The sequence below is a fragment of the Prenolepis imparis genome, unplaced genomic scaffold (assembly GCF_030444845.1).
Source record: "Prenolepis imparis isolate NDT839.2.m4 unplaced genomic scaffold, iyPreImpa1.0 SCAF_14, whole genome shotgun sequence".
NCBI classification, from domain to species: Eukaryota; Metazoa; Arthropoda; class Insecta; order Hymenoptera; family Formicidae; genus Prenolepis; species Prenolepis imparis.
In genome coordinates, this window is record NW_028141172.1 from 9,087,280 (window position 1) to 9,110,762 (window position 23,483).

Below are 23,483 nucleotides of genomic sequence, written 5' to 3' on the forward strand. Positions count from 1 at the left end.
ACATAATCTCACATAAATAGCTTCTCAAGGTTATACATAACAAACGTCTTATTCGATCATTACTAAATCGATAAAAGTTGATACATCGTTAAAAAGTTCTCGAGAAACATTTTGTCTATTACAATTTATAATAATTTTCAAGAAATTTAATCAGGAAATTATATGTTATTTGCAAACAGAAATATATATTTTTTATATTTGTCTGATTTTTAAAAGGAATTATTTTTTTCCTTGTCACAATTTATTGGATGATGTATAAAATAAGTACATTTGATATTTTTTCAATTTTTTACTGGGTTGTTATTCTAATTTAATGTAAAAGGAATTAAAAATTCTGTTCTAATGATAAGTACGAGATCAATAATGCAAAATTCAACTTTTTATAAAGTAAAGAAAAATTGATATAGCTTTTATGTGAGAAACACAATTTAATTTCTTCTTTTTATGCAGTAAGGATAAAATTATTTTTTTCTTTTAAATTATAGTGTTATGCTCAGAATACAAATGTTATTAAAATTTTTATTTTCATAAATGTTAAAAAAAAACAAATAATATATAATTTTATAAATATGTTAATAATAAAATACTATAAATAATAAAATTATTATAAAAATTAATATGAATTAATAATGGTAATTTTAATATTTTAATATTATTATGTTAAATGTACTAAGTAAATATTAATAATAAGATATCAAAATATTAATGTTTATATTATATATATAGAATTTAATATCTTGTATTTATTTAAGATATCTTTGTATTAATATTTAATAGAGCGTTATATATATTCAATATGCATAATATTATATACACATACATACATATATACATACATATATATATATATTTGTATAATAAACATTACATATAAATATAATTGATATTTACATAAATATTAAAACTGAATAATGAGAGCTAACAACGTTTTAAATACATTTACAATATAATACAATGAAAGTAATTAGAAACAAATAATCATATAATAAGTAATTTATAAATAAATAATAAATATATTAAACCTATACCTATTTGTATATATGTATAATATTTATAATATTATTTAGAATATTTAGGCTCTTTTGTACTGTTTATAAAATGGGAATACACCTGTTATGTTTCGAAAAATGTCCAAAATTTTAATTTTCCAGTCCCTTATTAGGTATCTCCTTTCGATATTTTGGTACAAACTTTGAAGAAAATCCAGATGGTTATTCATAAATTTATGTCGTTCTTTTAACTTCTCTTCAACAATAGGCAAATATGAGGGTGGCATATTTTTTAACGCGAATTCATATACCTAAAATAAATACTATTTTAATTTTGAATTTTTCATCAATTAATAATTTCGTAATTAATTATCATAAAAATATCTAAGAAAGAAAAAAAAGAAAATACATACATTACAATATAAGATATGTAATACATTCTGATAAAAAAAATAAATATTATAATGAATCTTTATAAATAAATATTTATAAAATTTACCTCTTCATATGATTTGATATAATACACATTATTAATAACCACAGTTATTATTACAATCATATTGATTCGGCTGTAAGAGTAAACCAATATGTATAGATTTGTAGTTAATACATAAATAAAAAAATCTATAATAATGAGCAGTATACTTTTATAAAAAGGATTACCTGTGCTTTACAATTTCATAAAACTTCGATATTCTTTCAATTATTATATAGTTTGTAGCATGTCTTGCAAGAGTAGAAAGAAAAATATTGGTAGTTAAAGCGTAAACCTTATGCTCTTCTTCTTATGTTAGCGTTTTATGTTTAATTTTGTCTAATTGAGAATTTTCAATTGTTTTTAAAAGAAACGACAGATAATAAACGATAATTTCGGGATTTTCAGAACAACTGAGGAACTCCAACATTTTAGGATCAGATTTTTCTTTGTATCTTCTAAATGCTTTCTGCCATATATGGACCCATACAGACATGTTCGCATACTTTAAACCATTACAATAAGTCCATTTCTGCCATCCAGGCAAAATTCTATAACATACGAAAAAGAAATGTTTCATTTTTTTAATATATCGTATTGATATTTAGCACACGCAGTCTCTTTATTAATAAATTCCCCCAAATAAAGTCCATATATAATCAAATATAAATTATAAACACATATAATTATATATAAAATATGCATATCCGTATATGTTCGTTTTCTTTTGTATAACTATATACATATACAGAAAGAATAATGTATATAGATTAAGAAGAATAATATAAAAGTCATTTAAAAAAATAAGATTTGTATTTTATACTTTTTATAAAAAAATTAAAATATTAAAAAATCTAAAAAAAATACCAATATAAAGTAATATATAAATTTATATATGATTATATATAAAAGGACATATATCTTCTTTTCACAAAATTATATTTTTTCTAAAAAAAAACAATGCAAAAATTATTTTTTTAATTCATTTAATTGTTTTTTAATTATTCATTATGTTATTTTTCTCGTATATATGGACAAAAATTATACAAATAAAAAAGTTGACATACATATATGCGCTCTGTCAAAAAATAATATATCTAAAGAGGAAACATCCATGTATATTGTGTGTAAATTTCAAATCTGTTGAATAAATAGTTTCTGAGGAGAAAAAAAATGTGGGGCATTATTTTCTGAACAACCCTAATACATATACATATTTATATTTGCGTTTATATCGCCTTCTTTTCCCCAGTAATATATCAAATATAAGAGCACAAGATTTAAAAAAGTATATATTATATAGAAATATAATGATTAAGAGACACTTACTTATTTTTTTCACTATCATGTAAATACAATTCTAGTTGACGTGCGGCCACATGCATGCACGAAGGATTGTCTAAAAGACATCCCCATTTTGCCAGTTCCTGTTTGAAATATTTATCAAGATTGTTATTGGTGGGTGCCATTTGATCGTACATTTTCTCTTCTATTTGTTCAAACCAAGTTCTTGTTAGATTCAATACTTCCTACAATTTGATTAAAAAATTAATCTTTCTGTTCAGCCATTAAATTATTTACAAATATAATATATGTGAAAAAAATACATTTTTATTGACTAACAATAAAACCATATTTATTCCAATTTTATACAAACATGAATAACTATAAGAATAACGGCGATATACATAATGCGTTACTTCTTGATAATGAAAAGAACTAATTAGCGTACGATTAAAAATTTATCATGTATAATTAGGTATTTCCTTAATAATTTAATATTATATCTTTTTAAGAAAATATGTCAAAACTATGATACAAAATCGCATTTTATGCATTAAGGCTCCTGGCTCCTTACCGACCATGTTGGAATTGTGACGTCAGAGGCGAGAAAATACACGCTAAAAATTCTTAAATGCCATTTCGAAATAAAATAAAAGATATTTCGATGAAATAGCTTCGGATGACTTTAGCCACATTCTTAAAATACCTCGAAAATTATTCTTTTCCCTTTATAATCAATAAACAGCTGTAAAATGACTGTAATATGAGACCCAGTCCGTCTGGTCTTTGCACATGCGCAATCATTCCGCATGACAAAATCTGATAGCACGATCATTTTACGGTTGTTGATTGACTGTCAAAGGAAAAGAATAGTTTTTGAAAGTATTTTAAAAGTGTACTAAAGTGTTTCATCGAAATATCTTTTCATTTAAAAATGGCATCTAAGAATTTTCAGCGTGTGCTTAATTTCTCGCATCTGACGTCACAATCTAACATGGCCGCAGCGAGGAGATCCAAGAGCCTTAACTCGATATCTCTACTATAATTTTATCGAAAAACTTTATAACAAACAATGTGAGTATCCTAAAATATGCAAAATGATAATTTGAATATGGAAATATATTCGATATTAATTCAAAGATTCTGAACATAGGATACCATCCCAAATAATTTCTCTCTAGTCTTAAGTAGTTCGCGACTTCCCAGAATATAGGGAAATCAAGTTTTTTCTCCAGTGCCATTTGAAATGCGTCATGGACCAATTGCGCTCGATTGAGAACATGTATATCCGTATAATTTGTTGTATTCAAGTGACTGGCAATTCTTTGCCAATTCTCGGCATCATAGTAGACACTATAACAGAGCTGTCCACGTTTTGCACTTTTCGGCCGATTTCCGAGGCTCACCGCCTAGCGGCCCCCACTTACGCTCGAGACCTTAGCAACTACGGTTATCGGGCCAACCGGGTAACGCGTTGCTAAGGTCTCGAGCGTAAGTGGGGGCCGCTAGGCGGTGAGCCTCGGAAATTGGCCGAAAAGTGCAAAACGTGGACAGCTCTGCACTATAATATCCTATTGTTCAACAAATAAATATTATAGTTTCTTCTGAATGTATATAACAAAAAATATTTTAAATTTTATATATATTTATTATTAACGCATGTTTTAAACATGTACATACAAGCTATATATTAGAAATTGGACATATAGTATGTAGTATGATTTAAAAAATGCAAATCTTTTATATATTATTAATTGTAAAATTATTTGACGCCGATAATCGAATTAAAGAATAAAATTGAAAAATTGGTTAGCATATGGAGCATTGTTTAAACCAGAGCTGTCCACGTTTTGCACTTTTCGGCCAATTTCCGAGGCTCACCGCCTAGCGGCCCCCACTTACGCTCGAGACCTTAGCAACGCGTTACCCGGTTGGCCCGATAACCGTAGTTGCTAAGGTCTCGAGCGTAAGTGGGGGCCGCTAAGCGGTGAGCCTCGGAAATCGGCCGAAAAGTGCAAAACGTGGACAGCTCTGATCTACAGCTATGCCTCATATCACGTGAACTAAACAAAGTGTTTAATGTACAAATGACACTACAAACTGCGTGTCATTTCTTCACTTGCGTGGACTTGTCTCGCCAAATTTATAAATCATATATAGACAGAAACACAGCTATTGAAATTGGACAAGCTATAGATAATTCTTTCATTTTTATTTTTGGTATTATACATAACATGAGATTTCTCGCATTGAATTATATCTGTCAGATGCTTTGTGATAAGGTAACGGAAAATTAAATAATTATCAATTAACTTTAATTAATATAATTATCAGATAACAATTATAAGCGGTGCAAACAATAAAAAACATTAACAAATATAATTCGCGTTGCAGTTTTCATCCAAATTGCTTAGTCTTATTTATTTTCTGTAAATTGTTTGATGATAATTGCGATTGTTAATTTTGTATTAATATAATTTCAGGCGAACAAGGCAATAGCGATTCTTTATAAATTATCCAATGATAATTCTGACAAAGATTTAGGCGAGCAGATAAATTATTTTACTACATAATTTTATATAGTATCTGATTATGAAAACTATGTCACACATATGATATATTTTATATTTATCTGATTATTTGTTTAAACTCAGATTTTGCAATTTATACTACAAATAAAGCAAAGGGAGCTAAAATTGTCTGGTATGGGACTTTTCTACTTTGGTTATGACTTTATTCGTAAGGTATGTCATTTTTGCAAACTTTAAATTAACGTAAGATAAAACAAAAAAATATTATATTCGATACTTTTCAAACGAGACAAGTGTGTAAATAAGAACGTAGTATTTGGATTTGTTGCTTAATTGCTACTTTTTTAGTTTGTATATATGTTTTTCATTCTTATTTTATTTCTTATTTAAAACTCTCTTTTTAAATAAGAATTTAATTTATACGGTTCAACAATTATTTTTGTCGTGTAAAATAAAAGGATATTTTTTTAGTTTTACGTGTCAGTGGCGACCGTCTTAGTGATTATAATACAGATGCATCTACCAAATTTGAATCACTATACTCCACCTATCAATTCCACAAGTTAAGTAATACAGATTATAAAAATAAATATGAATAAATTATGATGTATTCTTCATATCTGCTACATTTTGTAGCAGAAAAACAGAAATATGTTTCAGTCTATGCAGATATAATAAAACATAATATATTTATTTATTCGCTTCTAAATCTTTTAAATTAATTGTAAGTATTATGTAAGTATTTACACATTTTCCAATTACTTACTTTTTTTTTAAAGAATTTTTTTGAATATAAAAAACAATTAAAAATAATTATGTATATGTTTAAATAAATAGTTTTAATATAAGTAAATGTTGTAAGAGAAATATATATTATTGTGATAAAGATTTATTCGAATCGACGAAATCGTAACGCGTTCAATAAATGAGTTTGAACAGACAGTCAGTAGTTCAAGCGTACAATAATGATGACCATTTAACAGATCTTGCATTTTCTTCTTATTACGTTCTTGTTACCTTTATTTAAATATAGCATTATTACAATCATTGCGGAAATGAAAATGTGTACGCAAAATATTTTGTTTTAAAGATTTGAAATATGCATAATACAAATTTGCAGCTGATGATACTTTGCAGGATAATACTTTGAAAAGATGAATATACCAAAGATATATCGAAAAATGTATACGCATGTAATCAAAACGAATAATCGCATACAGTCTCAGTGTAAATGTTTATGATACAATATGGTTGAAAATAAAAGAAACTTACATATTATGTAGTAACAATTCATATACTAAATTATGGTGCATTAATATATTCGTGAATTTAATATTTAGCTTCTTCTTATGTATTATTTTAAAATACAACTTTTCCAAATGAAAAAATTATATATTTATAAAAATTTCTAAATGTAAATCAAAGATTTTACTATATATTCTACATCTGTGACTTTTTTAATAATGCAGATAAATTGGTACAAAATTTGATAAAATTTAATTAATTGATTTAACATGAGCATATATGCGATGCCTACTGTAGTATCAGATAAGCACAAACTGAAGTATTATATATACGTGGAAGAAACCGCTAATTACCGTTCATTGATATACTTTAGTGGCAATTACAAGCGAACATTATGGATTACAGTGTAAATCAATACACATATTTGAAGAAATCACTAATGCTAATTTTGTAATAAAACTTGATAAAATTCTGTTTCTAAAAAAAGTCAATAATTAATTATAATAATTATTATTTGTCATTTCTTCCAATATGTAAGAATAATTATAAATGTGTTTTAATAACATAAAATATTATCGAAAAGTACCTTCATTTAGAATTGTGTCGCATTTCTCGCGAATTAAATCTGTTGTTTGGAACACAAATAAATCAAATGGCATCTCATCTTCTACATACCTAGCATCACTATGTTATTTTTTATACGTAATGCTAACAATAAGATAACGCGTAAAACATATCATTGATTTGAAACAACTTATGATTTTTTTTAGTAAGATTCTATAATATAAATTATATCTGTGGAAATGTCAAAGTCCAAGATAAAATCAGAAAATAAAACTGTTTCTCTATCAAAATACATATTTAATTGATATTCGAGTATATGTTTAATCGAATTTTAAGTTAATAAAATATAAATGCATTCAATGTTGATTTTTACAACATTGTATCATATAAGAAAACACATTTATATAAGAAAAATAAATTAACAGCATCATTTTAATGTTTCGCTACACGCAAGGTTTAATGATGAATCAATTCTTTTCACATTTCTTCTCAATAGATCGTTCATTTTAATATTATATAAATGAGTGCTCTAAGAAATGTATTCTAAAATTATCTATAAGGAGATCCACTGTCATTTTCGTTGATGCAATCATGACATGCCCTGCAAGTGAGAACAGAGAGTCAGTGTGTGTTTATGACGATAGGGATAATTATGACCGGCCAACAAGCCTTGCATCCTCTTTTTGTCACATCCTTCATTAGGGTTTCTACCCTAGGCAACAACAAAAGCCAACGATTCGATGGAGCACATATTTATCCTATATTCTTTGATAATTTGATTTATCTGTGCTTATATTTTTTATTATACGACAGTTTTTATATGGGATTTTTATATCTCTTTTTTATTATAGGCATTTCATTTGACTCATATCATACAACTGAACAAAGTATTCAGTATACAGATGATGTTACAAATGGCGTCTCAAATCATATTTTCGATAGATATATGTGTTTATATAAGTTTTCTGACATGAAACTTTCTGTTATGATTTCATTTGTAAGGTATATAATATATAATCCACATTTTTTGTCAAAGTATAAATTAACATAAAGGATAAAATTAAAAATATTTTACTTACGAACTTTTCTTTACAGATTAATACTAATATAAATACTAATATAATTTTTTATTAGTTAATTGCGTTCTGTTTTTTTATCATTATACAAAATTTTCTGTTTATATTTTAATATATTTAATAAGACTGGTTTTGTGTTTCATGTAAAATAAGAGCACATGTTCTATGCGTCAGTTGCAAGTCTTTTAGTCATTATAATACAAATGGGTGAGCTTAATTAGTATTATAACATTTCACCTAGCAGTGCTGAGGATTAAGCAAACACAAAGGTAAAGTATAAAGGTAAGTTAACATTATCTGTCACATTTATATTCTTTTAAGAAAAAAAAAATATATATATATATTCTATTCTGCATATAATAAAATATAAAATAGAGATTCTTACGCGTTTAAATTACGATGAGGTATATATATATATATATATATATATATATATATTATTATATTATAATATACAATATATAAAAATTATTTAAAAATAATAAAATATATATGAAAATTATTTTAATATATTATATCTTCATTATTTTTCAAGAACTCTATAAAAAGTTAGATAACACCTTTAATTTTGCTTTCCACTCTCCTCGCAAAAAGAGCAGTTCATACTTTACTCAATTCATTTAATTCACTTAAAATTTGTTTGCTACAGAGATGCAATATCATAAGAATTTATGCTTTGTAAAATTAAATGCGTATAGATAACAATACCTCAAGGAAATGGCTATCTAATCTAGATTGTCCAATAATTTATTGCGTCGTTCGATATACTCGTTAGTTAAATGGCAATTACTCTCGCAGTATAAAACCCACAAAGTTTCCGAGAAGATCTACGAAAAAAGTGTGTAAGAATAAGAGCTTTTGGATTTTCGCAAAAATTGTCAAAACGTATTCATATCTCGCATAGCAAAATGTAATTCAAATTTGTGACAGGTGATTCGAAAACTATGACGAAAACAATACAGGCAGCTCTGTCACCACTATTGATTGTCGGCTCATTCTGCGGCTTGAGCGTCTTCGAATATCCTCTTGGACAACCCAGGCCATATTTTACTTATTCATATTTCTTGATCACGTGGAGTCTTTACGCGTATCTTTTTTACTATCTAGTTTCCACTAGTTACACCGCGTACCTATTCATATCTTGGTTCAATATAATAATAATAATCACCGCAATTGTGTCGATGCTTGTCAGTCTCTTTTATTTTAAGGTAAAAATTCATTATTTCATATTTGTCAAATCTTAAATCTTGTATATTTAAATATATTTTAATTAAAAGAACTAATTTTCACATTTAAAGAAAATTAAAATTTTCAAGAATTTTCTTATACTTGTATTATATTATTCATTTGCAAATAGAATATTTAGAAATATTATTACATATTTGTGTGTGTATGTGTGCATTTATTACATATTTATATTATATTGATATATTTTTAAATGAGCTTAGTTTATATTTTAAAGACTAATAATATTAATAATTCCTTTTGGGAAAAATATATTTATAACACATTATCAATAGCTTTCTGATATATTATGTAATCAGTCGATGTTTTGTCAAAGGAATTAAAAATATGTTTACGAAAACTTTCCATCGTGGATGATACATTGGAAATGCTCGGAACGCCGAAAGAATATCGACGGCTATACAATTGGGTAATTGGAATAATAATTGGATGGATTGCATTGATTTTTCTCATAAATGCGTCTGACAGTTTGTGGTTGAACTACGAATATTTCAGTTTCACTCGTATCTGTGTTCCATTTGTGGCAAATCATTTAATTCATGTCAATACTCTCAATATTTTGATTTGGATAACTATCCTGAGGTCAGTATATGCGTGCTTCACAAAGTTATTTTACAGACAATGTGTAACAAAAATATTTTTGAAATATATCTACAATATAAAAAATTGAGATCTAGATTTTTTTTAGACAATTTGATATGTAAATAAAAGATTTTTTAATACTATATGTGACGTTTAAGTTTAAATTTAATCTTTTAATAATATTCATTTAAAAAATATGTGATTTTTTTTAAAGAATAATAACATTATGTTTTGTGTATATAAGTAAACATAAAAGATATTAAAATATATATTAAAATATCTCATATATTAAAATATTAAATATATGAGATATATTTAGAGAGATATATAGAAAAAAATATAGTTTTATATCAAATTTAATATTTTTAATTTAGATTATTTACACGATTTATTAATACAATAAAAAACAAATATATATACATACATATACACACATATCAAATATTCTAATTTTTTAGATTTAAGATCATAGCTAGATATCGAATTTTTTCCAGCTTTAGTTCTTCATTAACTTCAGATACATTGGATCCAGATTTCAACGGATCAACGAGCATATTCATGATATGTTAGAAGATGAGCGTACAAAAGGGCGGAATAAATTAACTTTACAATTAATTGACGCAAAGAATAGAAATCAAGAAATATAAGCAGTATGTGTTGATGTTAAGATAATTTGTCAAATAATTATTATATACATTAAATATTAATTAAAATGAATATTTTAATTAATATTTTAATTTTCTAATCATTCCTGTACATACATATCCGTGATTCATTTTAATTAGAGCAATCTTTTATGATTCGATTTCAGACACGTCCATCTACAATTATGCCTCATATCACGCGAGCTGAACAAAATATTCAGCATATCGATGACGCTACAAATGGGATGTTACTTTGTATTATTCGTGGATGTGTGTCGTCATATTCACAGATCATATATTGATAGGAATACAGATATTGCAATTGGACAAACTCTTGATAACTTATTTACCTGTATATGGATTATCGTACATAACGCGAAATTTCTTGCATTAAATCTGATATGTCAAACTATCTGCAATAAGGTAACAAAATGAAATAATTGTCAACTATAATTAACATAATAAAGACTAAACGATATAAATTTTGCAAAAGTAAAAAATATAATAGCCAATAAAGCTGCTGTTAAACATTTTTCATCCAAATTACTTGATCATACTGTGTAAATTTTTCGGGATTGTAAATTTCCATTTTGTATCAATATAATTTTAGGCAAATGAAACAATAGCAATTCTTTACAAACTATTCTCTAAAAATCCCGAAGAAGACTTACAAGAGCAGGTAAATTATTCCCGCAAAATTTCATGTTTCAAATCTTCCATTTAAGTATATATTTGTATATGTCTCACATTTATTCAATTATTTATTTAAATTTAGATTCTACAATTTATACTACAAATAAAACGAGAATAAAAACGATAAAAATAAGAGAGAGCTAAAATTTTCTGGTATGGGGCTTTTCAACTTTGGTTATAACTTCATTAATAAGGTATGCTCTGAGTTATATTATATAAAATATAAATGTTTTTTTTAGATATAACAAATAATATTGCATATATTAGTGCATATTTTTAATGCAAGCTTGTTTTTCTTTAGACTTTTCCAAATTCCCGGATAATGGACTTGTTCATAGTTCAAATTCAACATGAATCTCGTCATCAAGACATTAAATTTCTTTACGATATTTATAATATATTTATTCCTGGTATATTTAAAGTTAAATCGTTTACTCCTTATCGTATTTCAGGTATGTATATATATATATCTAAATTATAATTTGATTACTTTAAAATATATACATATATATATTTATATAAAAAATTTGTAAATAATATAAATAAACAATAGTTAAATTGCTAATCATAAATATATAAGAAAAAATTTTAAAATTTAAATTTTACATTTAATTTTTCTTATTTTAATTTTGCTGCAATGAAAACAAGCTTTTTTAATTTAAAATTAGTTCTTCTTTAACTACTATAAGCTGCTCATGAATTTATAGGAACACCATGTGTTAAAATTATTTAAAATATACATAATTATACATATTTATGTGTAATTATACAGTTTATATTATTATAATAGGATTCATTATGTGGCGTAATCTAGAACTTATAGTTCCCCATAATGCATTTTGGACGAGTATCAACACTTATGTAAACACAAGGTAAGTGACAAACATATATTGTAATATAATAATTATATATCATAAAAAAATATACTGGAAAATATATTTAAAAAAAAAAAATGTATCCATATAAACTTTTCTAAACAAAAGATAAAAAGATATACCTTAAGTGCATGAAAATCTTATGAGTATCCAAACTTGCGTATTTAACAAACAAAATTTTTTAAAATAAAAAATTGGTAAAAGCTGATAAAAAATTAAATCTATCAACAAAATAGTTAACAAAAACAGACGAGATCAATAATGAGAATACATATACACAAGTAGACAGATAAAGTACACAATAATATTGTTTAAAATGTACAAAATGTTTATTCAAATATATAGTTATAAATTATTAATACGCATTATATAATTTAAAGTAATGTTTATAATTCGTTGCAAATTCAGTTTATGTATTCTTTCTTTTCTTAATTATGACTGGGTTCATTATATTCGGTGTGTTTTGTTCGGTTATCTGTTTTTTCTCGAAGAGACATATTTTCTGAATATTCAAAGGGATTCAAAAGATTAAGGAAATCTCAAAAACGATTGGAGTTATATTCAAAAGATTGGAGTGATTCAGCGCAATTGGAGTTATTTTCAAAAGATTGGAGTGATTCAGCGCTGAATTTCAATATCTCAAACATACAAAGTTCAAAAAATACATTCTCTCACAGTCGACATTCAGATTAAAGGATCATATCAAAATTCTTCAATAATCAAGTATTTATAAATTCAATACTTCTTTATAATAAGAGTTTTCTGGTAGAATTATTTCGTTCTCAGATCAGAGAGTATTTTCATTCTTAGGCTTTGGTATGTTTTCTAGCCTAAAGAATCGATCTGATGAACATTCCAGAAAAATTTCTTCTTTCTTAATAAAACAATCTTCATTCAAAAACCATAGTAAAATATTCTTCTCTAAGGTTCTGGTTATTCTTTTCTAACCTTAGAGAATGGTTTTTTCCAGAAATAACTCAATATCTATTATAAAATAATATTTTACTATTTTATTATAAAATTTATAGTTATTAAATGTTTCAAAATATTAATAATTTATATTCATTAAAATCTTTTCAGTTCTATTTTTAGTAATTTAATTACTTTTTTTCTTCTTTTGATTATATTAACATTATATAAAATAAATATTTAAAATTTTAATTATGTTGTTTTTAAAATAAAGTCAAAATTATTTTCTATTCGTTATTCCGATTTCATTTAGGTTTAAATTTATACAATTTTTGGTCCTTCGAGCCGGATATATAAAGAGCGACAAAAATGAGAATCAGTCACATTCAAAACAAGATTGAGCAACAGCTCGCACTCATGGATTTAATTGCAAATGCTGTCGATAATTTTACTAAAGTTGGAGAATCAAACATTTCACCTCAAAGAGTACAAGCTCGTTTAACGTCCCTTAAAGAAAATTGGGAAAAATTCTCACTAGTTCATGAAGCAATTGGAATATCTATAACTCAGCTAAGTCCCAATGATCGATTAACCATACATAATCATTTATATTTTTCGGATAATCTTTTTTCAATGACACATGAATGTTACCTCGAGGCAGTGGAAAAAATTAATTCTTTTCTTGATACTGAAAACGAAGTTACTAAGAAGACATCAACAATGGAATCTAATTCGTCTAATTCTCAAAATTCAACTTCAAATATTCCAACATTTTTTCATCATGCACGATTGCCTCGAATTGATATTCCAAAATTCAACGGTTCACCTGCAGATTGGCTATCATTTAAAGATTTATTCAGCTCTCTTGTAATAACAAATCCAACAATAACTTCAGTTGAGAAACTGCAATATTTAAAAACAAGTCTCATCGGATCTGCAGCACATCTTTTAAAAAATACTTCGCTCACAGCAGATAACTTTAAAAAAGCGTGGGATTCTTTAATATCATTTTATGAAAACAAACGGCTATTAATTAATGCAGCGTTACATTCTTTAATTACTTTGAAACGCATGACGAAAGAATCTGCTAGCGAAATGGAACAATTATATACGAATATCATGCAAATTTATCGAAAGTTAGAAACACTGCAACGACCTATTTCAACGTGGGATGATTTTTTAATATTTATTACGGTTCAGCGATTAGATTCAGAATCTGTCAAAGCATGGGAACACCATTTAGGATCATCTAAAGAACCTCCATCATGGAATCAATTCAGTGAATTTTTAGTCACTAGAATGCTTTCTCTTCAAACTTTTGAAAAATCGCGAATTGGAAAATCTTCTCAAACTCAACAATCAGTAAAATCACATTATCAAGGAAAAATTAAGGATAATAATTTAAATAATACGAATTCATGTACAATATGTTCATCCAATCATTATATATCAAACTGTCCGCAATATACTTCAAAAACTGTTCAACAACGTTTGGCAATTATATCTAAAAACAAGTTGTGTTACAATTGTTTAGGATTACATCGTGTATCCACATGTCGAGTATTGAAACGTTGTCACAAATGTGGGCGTAAGCATCATACGTCTATTCATCAAGCTAACCCACTATCAAATACAAAATCAGATTCTGAAACTGCTAAATTAAAAGATTCTACTATAACATCTTCGAAATCAACTAAAACCCATGTACTACACTCAACATGACATGAAATTACTTCTTCATATATCCTTTTAGCAACAGCTCAAGTCATTGTTGTAAAACAAAATGAAGAAAACGTTAAAGTTCGAGCTCTAATAGATCAGGGTTCTGAAATTTCGTTGATTTCTGAACGACTAGCACAACTAAAATTACCTCGGAAACATTCTTCTATTCCTTTAATTGGAATAGGAGGTAAAAAATCTAATAGAACTAGAGGTACAGTTTCTTTTAAATTAAAATCATGTCATAACGATAATTTTGAAGATTCAATAATTTACATTTTTGCACATATTTTACCAAAAATTACTTCATCAATTCCATCTGTGAAAGTAAATACACCAAATTGGTCACATTTAAACGGACTAAAATTAGCAGATCCTGATTTCCGAGTACCTGGATTTATTGATATAATATTAGGATCTGATGTTTACAATCAAATTATCGAAGAAGGTCTTATTAAAGGAAACGAAGATTCTCCAATTGCTCAATTAACTAAATTTGGATGGATAATTTCCGGTCCATTCAATTCAAATTCATTGTCAAGTAACCTTCAAAGTTATCATGTTTCTCTGGATAGAGAACTTCATGATTTACTTCAACAATTTTGGAAATTAGAAGAAACTCCATTATTAAAAGGTTCTTCTTTATCTTCTAAGGATCAAGAATGTGAAGATCATTTTAAATCTACCTATACACGTGATGCTCAAGGTCGCTACATAGTTAAATTACCATTCAAAGAATCCATTGAAAAACTAGGAAATTCTCAAACAAAGGCAATTCGTACGATTACAAGTTTATTCAAGAAATTTGCATCAAATTTTCGCTATGCACATTTTTATTCAGAATTTTTAAAAGAATATGAAAAACTTCAACATATGAAATCTGTACCAAATTCTTATCCAGAACCTCAACATGTTTATTATTTGCCACATCACGGAGTTTTTCGAGAAAGTAGTCTGACAACAAAATTAAGAGTAGTATTCAACGGATCAAGTCATACAACTTCAGGATTTTCATTAAACGATTTACTTCATACTGGAGCAAAATTACAAATAGATTTATTTAATGTTCTTATTTGGTTTAGGCAATTTTGTTATGTATTTACTTCAGATGTAGAAAAAATGTACAGACAAATTAAAGTACATCCAGAAGACTGGGATTTTCAACGTATTTTATGGATTGATGAATTTAATAATATTGTTACTTATCAATTGACCACAGTAACATATGGTCTAGTTTGTGCTCCTTTTTTAGCACTTCGTGCGATGTTACAGCTTGTCATTGACGAAGGTCAAAAATTTCCTCTTGCTATTCCTATTTTAACAAAAGGACGATATGTAGACGACATTTTTGGAGGAGCTGATACAATTCAGCAAGCTCAAGAAAAAGTTCAACAAGTAAATAATCTATGCATGGCGGGCGGTTTCCCACTCAAGAAATGGATAAGTAATAATCCTGTTATTCTTCAATCAATTCCTTTAGAAGACCAAATCACTTCAACATCTATTCAGATTGAAGATGATATAATGATTCATGCTCTTGGTTTGAGTTGGAAACCATCAACAGATACTTTTCACTTCACCATTAATTTATCTTTAATGAAGAAAATTACAAAAAGAACACTTTTATCAACCATAGCTAAAATGTTCGATCCTCTTGGATTAATCTCTCCTGTTATTATTAAGGCAAAAATTCTCATTCAAGAACTTTGGTCTATAAAGCTCGATTGGGATGATCCTTTACCTGAATCTATATCTATCAAATGGACAAAATTTATTGAAGAACTTCATAAAATGCCAACTTTATCATTTCCTCGATGGTTAGGTTTTAAATCAAAAGATATTATTGAAATTCATGGATTTTGTGACGCATCGCAACAAGCTATTGCAGGTGTCGTCTATATACGAATAAAAACAACAAAAGAAGATATACATGTTAATTTGATATGTTCAAAAACTAAAGTAGCTCCACTTAAAAGACTAACTATTCCTCGCCTTGAATTATCAGGAGCTGTATTATTAACAAAATTAGTTTCTCATGTTTTGAGTATTTTAAAATTAAAAAATATTCCCATATACCTTTGGACAGATTCTTCTATTACATATACTTGGATAAACAATCATCCTTCTCGTTGGAAAGATTTTGTTCATAACAAAGTTTGTTTAATACAAGAAACATTACCTCAAGCAATTTGGAGATTTGTACTAGGTAAAGAAAATCCAGCTGATTTAGCTACAAGAGGTTTAACACCTAATCAACTTTCTGACATTTCAACGTGGTGGAATGGACCTTGCTGGCTTTTGAAAAATTCTTCAACATGGCCATGGCCAAAAGAACCTCAAACAGTGTCTGTAAAAGATAATCTGGAAGAACGAACAGTTCAAGTTTCTACCATTATTACCGACAAATCTTTGGAACCTTGGGATCTGTTATATAAATATTCAAATTTAACTCGACTCTTTTCAATTACAGCAATATGTAAACGAGTTATCAAACAATTTAAGAAAATTCCAGATTCTTCATTAAATATTCCAATTTCTACACAAGAATTAGAAATTTCAAAATTTTTTTGGATTAAATCAGTTCAACATTATCATTTTTATCAAGATTTTAAAATTCTTTCCAAAGGACAATGTTTATCTAAATCAAATCCGCTTACACGTTTTACACCTTTTATTGATTCTAATGGACTTTTACGAGCTGGAGGTCATTTACAAGCTTCTTTTTTACCATCAAGTACTAAACATCCTTTGATTATTCCTAAAGATTCTCCATTAACAACACTAATAATTTCTGGCTCATTTACGGTCAATGCACGGAGGAACACAAATCACATTGGCTTACATACGAAACGAATATTGGATCCTTGGAGGACGAGTACCCGTACGATCTTTCATTTTAAAATGTGTACGATGCGCAAGATATCGGCAGAAACGAGCACAACAAGTTATGGGGCAACTTCCAGTTGAAAGAATAACTCCTTCTCGTCCTTTTTTAAATTCTGGAGTTGATTACGCTGGATCATTCATTATTAAAACTTGGAAAGGAAAGAACGCTCGAACTTATAAAGTTTATATAACTCTATTTGTTTGTCTTTCTACTTCAGCCATTCACATACAACTTGTAACCGATTACTCTACCGAAACATTTATAGCTGCTTATAAACGGTTTACAGCTAGAAGAGGAATTTGTGCAATATTAATGAGCGATTGCGGACTAAATTTCAAAGGAGCTGATTCTGAATTAAAAAACCTTTTTTTATCATCTTCAAAAGAGTTAAGAAAATTTTACGCAACGATTTTATCTAAAGATGGAACTCAATGGAAATTTAATCCACCAGCCTCTCCTCATTTTGGAGGAAAATGGGAAGCTGCAGTTAAATCTGTAAAATATCATCTTAAACGCATTGTTGGAGACAAACTTCTCACTTATGAAGAAACACTTTTAACTCAAATTGAAGCAATTTTAAATTCTCGACCTTTATGCCCTTTTACAGAAGATCCAGAAGATTTAAATGCTCTTACTCCTGGACATTTTTTTAAATGGAAGTGCACCTGCTGTTATTCCAGAGCCATCACTTGAAACAATTAAATGTTCACATCTTTCTAGATGGCAATTAATTCGTCAAATGTTGGATAGTTTTTGGTCACGATGGTCAAAAGAATGTTTACAACGTTATTATGCTATTTACAAGTGGAATCAAGCTACTCCTTCTCTTAAAAAAGATTCTCTTGTTCTTGTTATTGATGAACGATACCCTCCTTCAAAATGGCCTTTAGGCAGAATCATTCAAATTCATCCAGGAAAAGATGGGTATACAAGAGTTGTTACAGTACGCACGCAGACATCTATTCAGAAGCGACCCATTGTAAAACTTTGTCCTTTACCAATTTCAACAGATACTTTATAATTCATTTCATTCGTTAACGATGGTTAACGAAGGCGGGCGGAAATGTTTAAAATGTACAAAATGTTTATTCAAATATATAGTTATGAATTATTAATACGCATTATATAATTTAAAGTAATGTTTATAATTTGTTGCAAATTCAGTTTATGTATTCTTTCTTTTCTTAATTATGACTGGGTTCATTATATTCGGTGTGTTTTGTTCGGTTATCTGTTTTTTCTCGAAGAGACATATTTTCTGAATATTCAAAGGGATTCAAAAGATTAAGGAAATCTCAAAAACGATTGGAGTTATATTCAAAAGATTGGAGTGATTCAGCGCAATTGGAGTTATTTTCAAAAGATTGGAGTGATTCAGCGCTGAATTTCAATATCTCAAACATACAGAGTTCAAAAGATACATTCTCTCACAGTCGACATTCAGATTAAAGGATCATATCAAAATTCTTCAATAATCAAGTATTTATAAATTCAATACTTCTTTATAATAAGAGTTTTCTGGTAGAATTATTTCGTTCTCAGATCAGAGAGTATTTTCATTCTTAGGCTTTGGTATGTTTTCTAGCCTAAAGAATCGATCTGATGAACATTCCAGAAAAATTTCTTCTTTCTTAATAAAACAATCATCATTCAAAAACCATAGTAAAATATTCTTCTCTAAGGTTCTGGTTATTCTTTTCTAACCTTAGAGAATGGTTTTTTTCCAGAAATAACTCAATATTTATTATAAAATAATATTTTACTCTTTTATTATAAAATTTATAGTTATTAAATGTTTCAAAATATTAATAATTTATATTCATTAAAATCTTTTCAGTTCTATTTTTAGTAATTTAATTACTTTTTTTCTTCTTTTGATTATATTAACATTATATAAAATAAATATTTAAAATTTTAATTATGTTGTTTTTAAAATAAAGTCAAAATTATTTTCTATTCGTTATTGCGATTTCATTTAGGTTTAAATTTATACAATAGGAAAATTCTAATAGAATAGACTTCCATTTACTTTCGAAAATCGAAATTCTGAAAATATATGTAAAAATTCTGAAGTTACAACTTTATACCGGCAAAGTTAACATTAAAAAAAAAAATTAAATAATACTACTAATGATTAGAACTCTTTAACGAATGAAAGAATACGATTTGTACTGTAAAAAAATTAATAATATATACTTTGATTACGAAAATCATGATGTGTTATATTTTATTTCGTTTTAATTATTAAAATATTGTATAATATTCACAATACTATATATTTACGATACTAATTGTAAGTAGCCAGTTTTACGATCAACATATTGCTTCTCAACATATTCTTAAGCTTTTAAATAATTTTAGAAAATATTACAAACATCCGTTTTTATTTTAATAATAATAAATTTAATTTATTGTAATTCAGTAACTATCCATTATTTAGTTTTAAAGTTATTACACCTTTTGTTCAGCAAGTCACAGGTTGCGACATATGAAAAAAACCAACCAATTTTATCGAAATCCAATTTCTATAAGGATTGGATAGTAAACCTGTAATAGAATGAACAAACCTCTGTTTCAAAATGATATAAAGTAAATGTGAAAATTCTATAAATAAATACGTATTATATTTGGATTGCAGAAACAGTCAGTTGAGATCTTGTCTATATGCTCTAAGGTTGAGATATGTGTAAATTAAAAAAATATATAAATTAAATTTTGCTAAATTTTATTAATAATTTCTTGAATCTGACAATGAGTTCACAGTTACATACAAATTTGAAGAATAGAGATTTCGATTTTTATACGGTATAAATGAAAAAATAAAATAATCATTTGTATTAAAATCTCAGTCATTATTCATATTACATAATTTTTACAAAGCGTATATTTCTTACAAATATAAAAAAAAGATTTATATGATATTGCAAAAAATTATAAACAATATTTGTATAATATTGACTTATATGTTCAATGCTTTATTTATGATAAATTATTATCCCTCTATAAATATAAACATCATTTTCAGAACAATTTAATGCATTAATTTATTGCAAGTTAATAAACTAAACATTTTGTCGAACTTAATTTTTTTAATAACGAGTTCGTCTTGTCATATAATTTGTATATTAAAAAGATCAATCGAAAGAAAGCACATATTTTTTTCATATATGTTTCAGTTATCTATGTATAACTATGGAATGCTTCGTACACGTGATGTTAATGATTTATTTATTGTTGTCAAATGTTTGGTTGTCACATAATCGAACTAATTAAACATATCACATTTCATCAAATCAAAGAAACATTCTTATATAACTAAATTAAAACAGAAAATCATATAGTATATACTAAACGGTCATTTCTTTCGATTGACGTTATTGAAGAATAAAATTATCGTCAAAATCACAAAAAAATTTTTATATCTATATAAAAATATATACATATTATAACTTTAAATAGTAAAAAAAGTTTATATGTAGTATTCAGTTTGCGACTTAATTCTAAAACTTATTATATACATATGTGGTGTCTCAAAATCTTCGCGATATATAATATAATTTTTAGATTGTTTAGAAATTAAATTCTTATATTATAAGATGTCAAAGTCACAGTAATTTTGAAAGAAAATTATTAAAGTAATATAGAGTGTATCAGATTATTTCAATTTTACGTATTCGATCATAACAGCAAAACGGCTCATAATAGCAAAAATATTTTCCAACAATAATTTCATTCTCGATATGCTATAATTTTGCATTTATCTACATTAACGAATTAAATGTGAAATTTAATTTATTAATATGCAGATATGAAAATTATTCTGTATTAGTAAAAAAATAATAATAAAATTATTGTTAAAAGAAATTCACTTTCTAACGCTATAAACATTTATCTGTAAAAAATAGTATATATGTATATATATATATATATATATATATGTATGTCATAAATAACACTATTTATAAAAATATACAAATTAGTAACATTAAATTTAATTATTGTTATTATTGAGAAATTATATTTAATCTTTATTAATAAAACTAATTTATATAATTTTTTACAAAATAAATTAATTTGTTATAAACATTTTTATATCTTGATCTTATTATTCTTCTATGACAAATTTTATACATATAATTATTTTAACAGTTTTAGTTGTAACGTTCTAAAAATTTTAATGTATTTTAATATCTGATAGAATATATTATAATATTAAATTAAAATAATAATTATATAATATATAATTATATGTATATATACATATATATATACAGGGTGTCCGGTAATAGTCGCATCAACCGTCGTGTGCAGGTAGAGCTAGTTAAACCGAGTAGAAAAGTCCTCTACCATTTTGCGATATTCTCAATAATAAGAGAGATATTAATTAATAAAGATCGGCCAATTCACGTGACGACGGCGAGAAGAGACAGCCCAGTTTTATGTCGTTACTAAGCATGCGGCGAAAAGAAACAGTATAATGTTACACGGTTGCTAAGCGCGCGATGAAGCGGGGAGGAGCGCTTTACAAAAGACAGTAACTCCATACGAGTAGCGCTAACTCTGGACCCCCGAGTGGGCTGTCTCTTCTCGTCGCACGCTTATCATCGCGCGAATTGGCTGATTTTCTTTAATTTATTTCTCTCTTATTATTGAGAATATCGCAAAATGGTAGAGGACTTTTCTACTCGGTTTAACTAGCTCTACCTGCACATGACGGTTGATGCGACTATTACCGGACACCCTGTATATATATATATATATATATATAATATAATAATATATTATTCTATTATTATTATATTGTTATATTATTATTAACACATTCTTCCACACGATTTAACGGTGTGAATACAAAAATTAATTAATATTAAAGATAAATGATTATATTTAAAAATAAAAACATTTTTTTTGTTATACGTGTTAGAACATACAAAAAGTATAATATCAACGAAAATTTAATATCCTATTTTTTATTTATAAATGAAATAAGTCTGACATTTAGTAATGTATAAACAGTCTTTAACATTTTATATACATATCGCTGAAGAATGTCTTTGTGTGTGTGTTTATGTGTATGTAATGTGTGTAGAAAAATGTTTACAAAATTTATTATGTTATTTTATGTTCATAATTCTTATCATAGTTAATCCAATCTACGATTAATTTCACGGAAATAAAAATCCGCTGTTGAAATTATAAGTTTAGTAATGAAGAAGTAATAATTTTTTTTTATAATACGAGGGTAAGTCAAAAAGTAAAGGGACAAATAAAGAAAAACACATTTATTTTAACCTATGTGGAAAATTTACATATCATTTTTCGACATAATCCCCACCAATTGATACATTTGTTTAATAAAAAAGCTTCTGTATTCCATCCTGGAAGAAAGATTTGGGTTGGGTGTGTAAAGCCAGTTATGCACCACTGCAATGACCTTCTCATCCGAAGAAAAATTTTTTCCTCGTAGTGCTTCTTTTAATAAACCGAAAAGATGAAAAGAAAACAAAAGAAAAGAAATACTACGAGGAAAAAAAAAAGAAAAGAAATACTACGAGGAAAAAAATTTTCTTTGGATGAGAAGGTCATTGCAGTGGTGCATAACTGGCTACACACTTAACCCAAATCTTTCTTCCAGGATGGAATACAGAAGCTTGTTATTAAGCAGTGGATCAAATGTATCGATGTTGGTGGGGATTATGTCAAAAAATGATATGTAAATTTTCCACATAGGTTAAAATAAATGTGTATTTCTTTATTTGTCCCTT

General features: G+C 26.7%; 3 protein-coding genes and 1 pseudogene across 3 annotated transcripts; 3 read left to right on the forward strand and 1 right to left on the reverse strand.

The window, feature by feature from the left end:
* Positions 1-1,770: 1,770 nt before the first annotated feature.
* LOC145945683 (uncharacterized) lies at positions 1,771-4,101 on the reverse strand. Its single transcript, XM_083054784.1, has 3 exons — positions 3,907-4,101; positions 2,794-2,993; positions 1,771-2,015 (listed from the first exon to the last, which is right to left on the reverse strand). The coding sequence occupies exons 1-3, from the start codon at positions 3,907-3,909 to the stop codon at positions 1,775-1,777; spliced, it is 444 nt and encodes a 147-aa protein (XP_082910910.1). The 5' UTR covers positions 3,910-4,101; the 3' UTR covers positions 1,771-1,774.
* A 719-nt stretch (positions 4,102-4,820) lies between these two features.
* LOC145945685 (uncharacterized) lies at positions 4,821-5,846 on the forward strand. Its single transcript, XM_083054785.1, has 4 exons — positions 4,821-5,030; positions 5,232-5,297; positions 5,400-5,492; positions 5,751-5,846. The coding sequence occupies exons 1-4, from the start codon at positions 4,836-4,838 to the stop codon at positions 5,844-5,846; spliced, it is 450 nt and encodes a 149-aa protein (XP_082910911.1). The 5' UTR covers positions 4,821-4,835.
* Positions 5,847-8,983: 3,137 nt separating this feature from the next.
* Positions 8,984-11,573, forward strand: LOC145945088 (uncharacterized; annotated as a pseudogene).
* A 1,908-nt stretch (positions 11,574-13,481) lies between these two features.
* LOC145945089 (uncharacterized) lies at positions 13,482-17,731 on the forward strand. Its single transcript, XM_083053922.1, has 6 exons — positions 13,482-14,700; positions 14,866-15,045; positions 15,160-15,609; positions 15,673-16,719; positions 16,918-17,257; positions 17,596-17,731. Exons 1-6 carry the CDS (start codon positions 13,482-13,484, stop codon positions 17,729-17,731), a joined length of 3,372 nt encoding a protein of 1,123 aa, XP_082910048.1.
* The last annotated feature ends 5,752 nt before the right edge of the window (positions 17,732-23,483 follow it).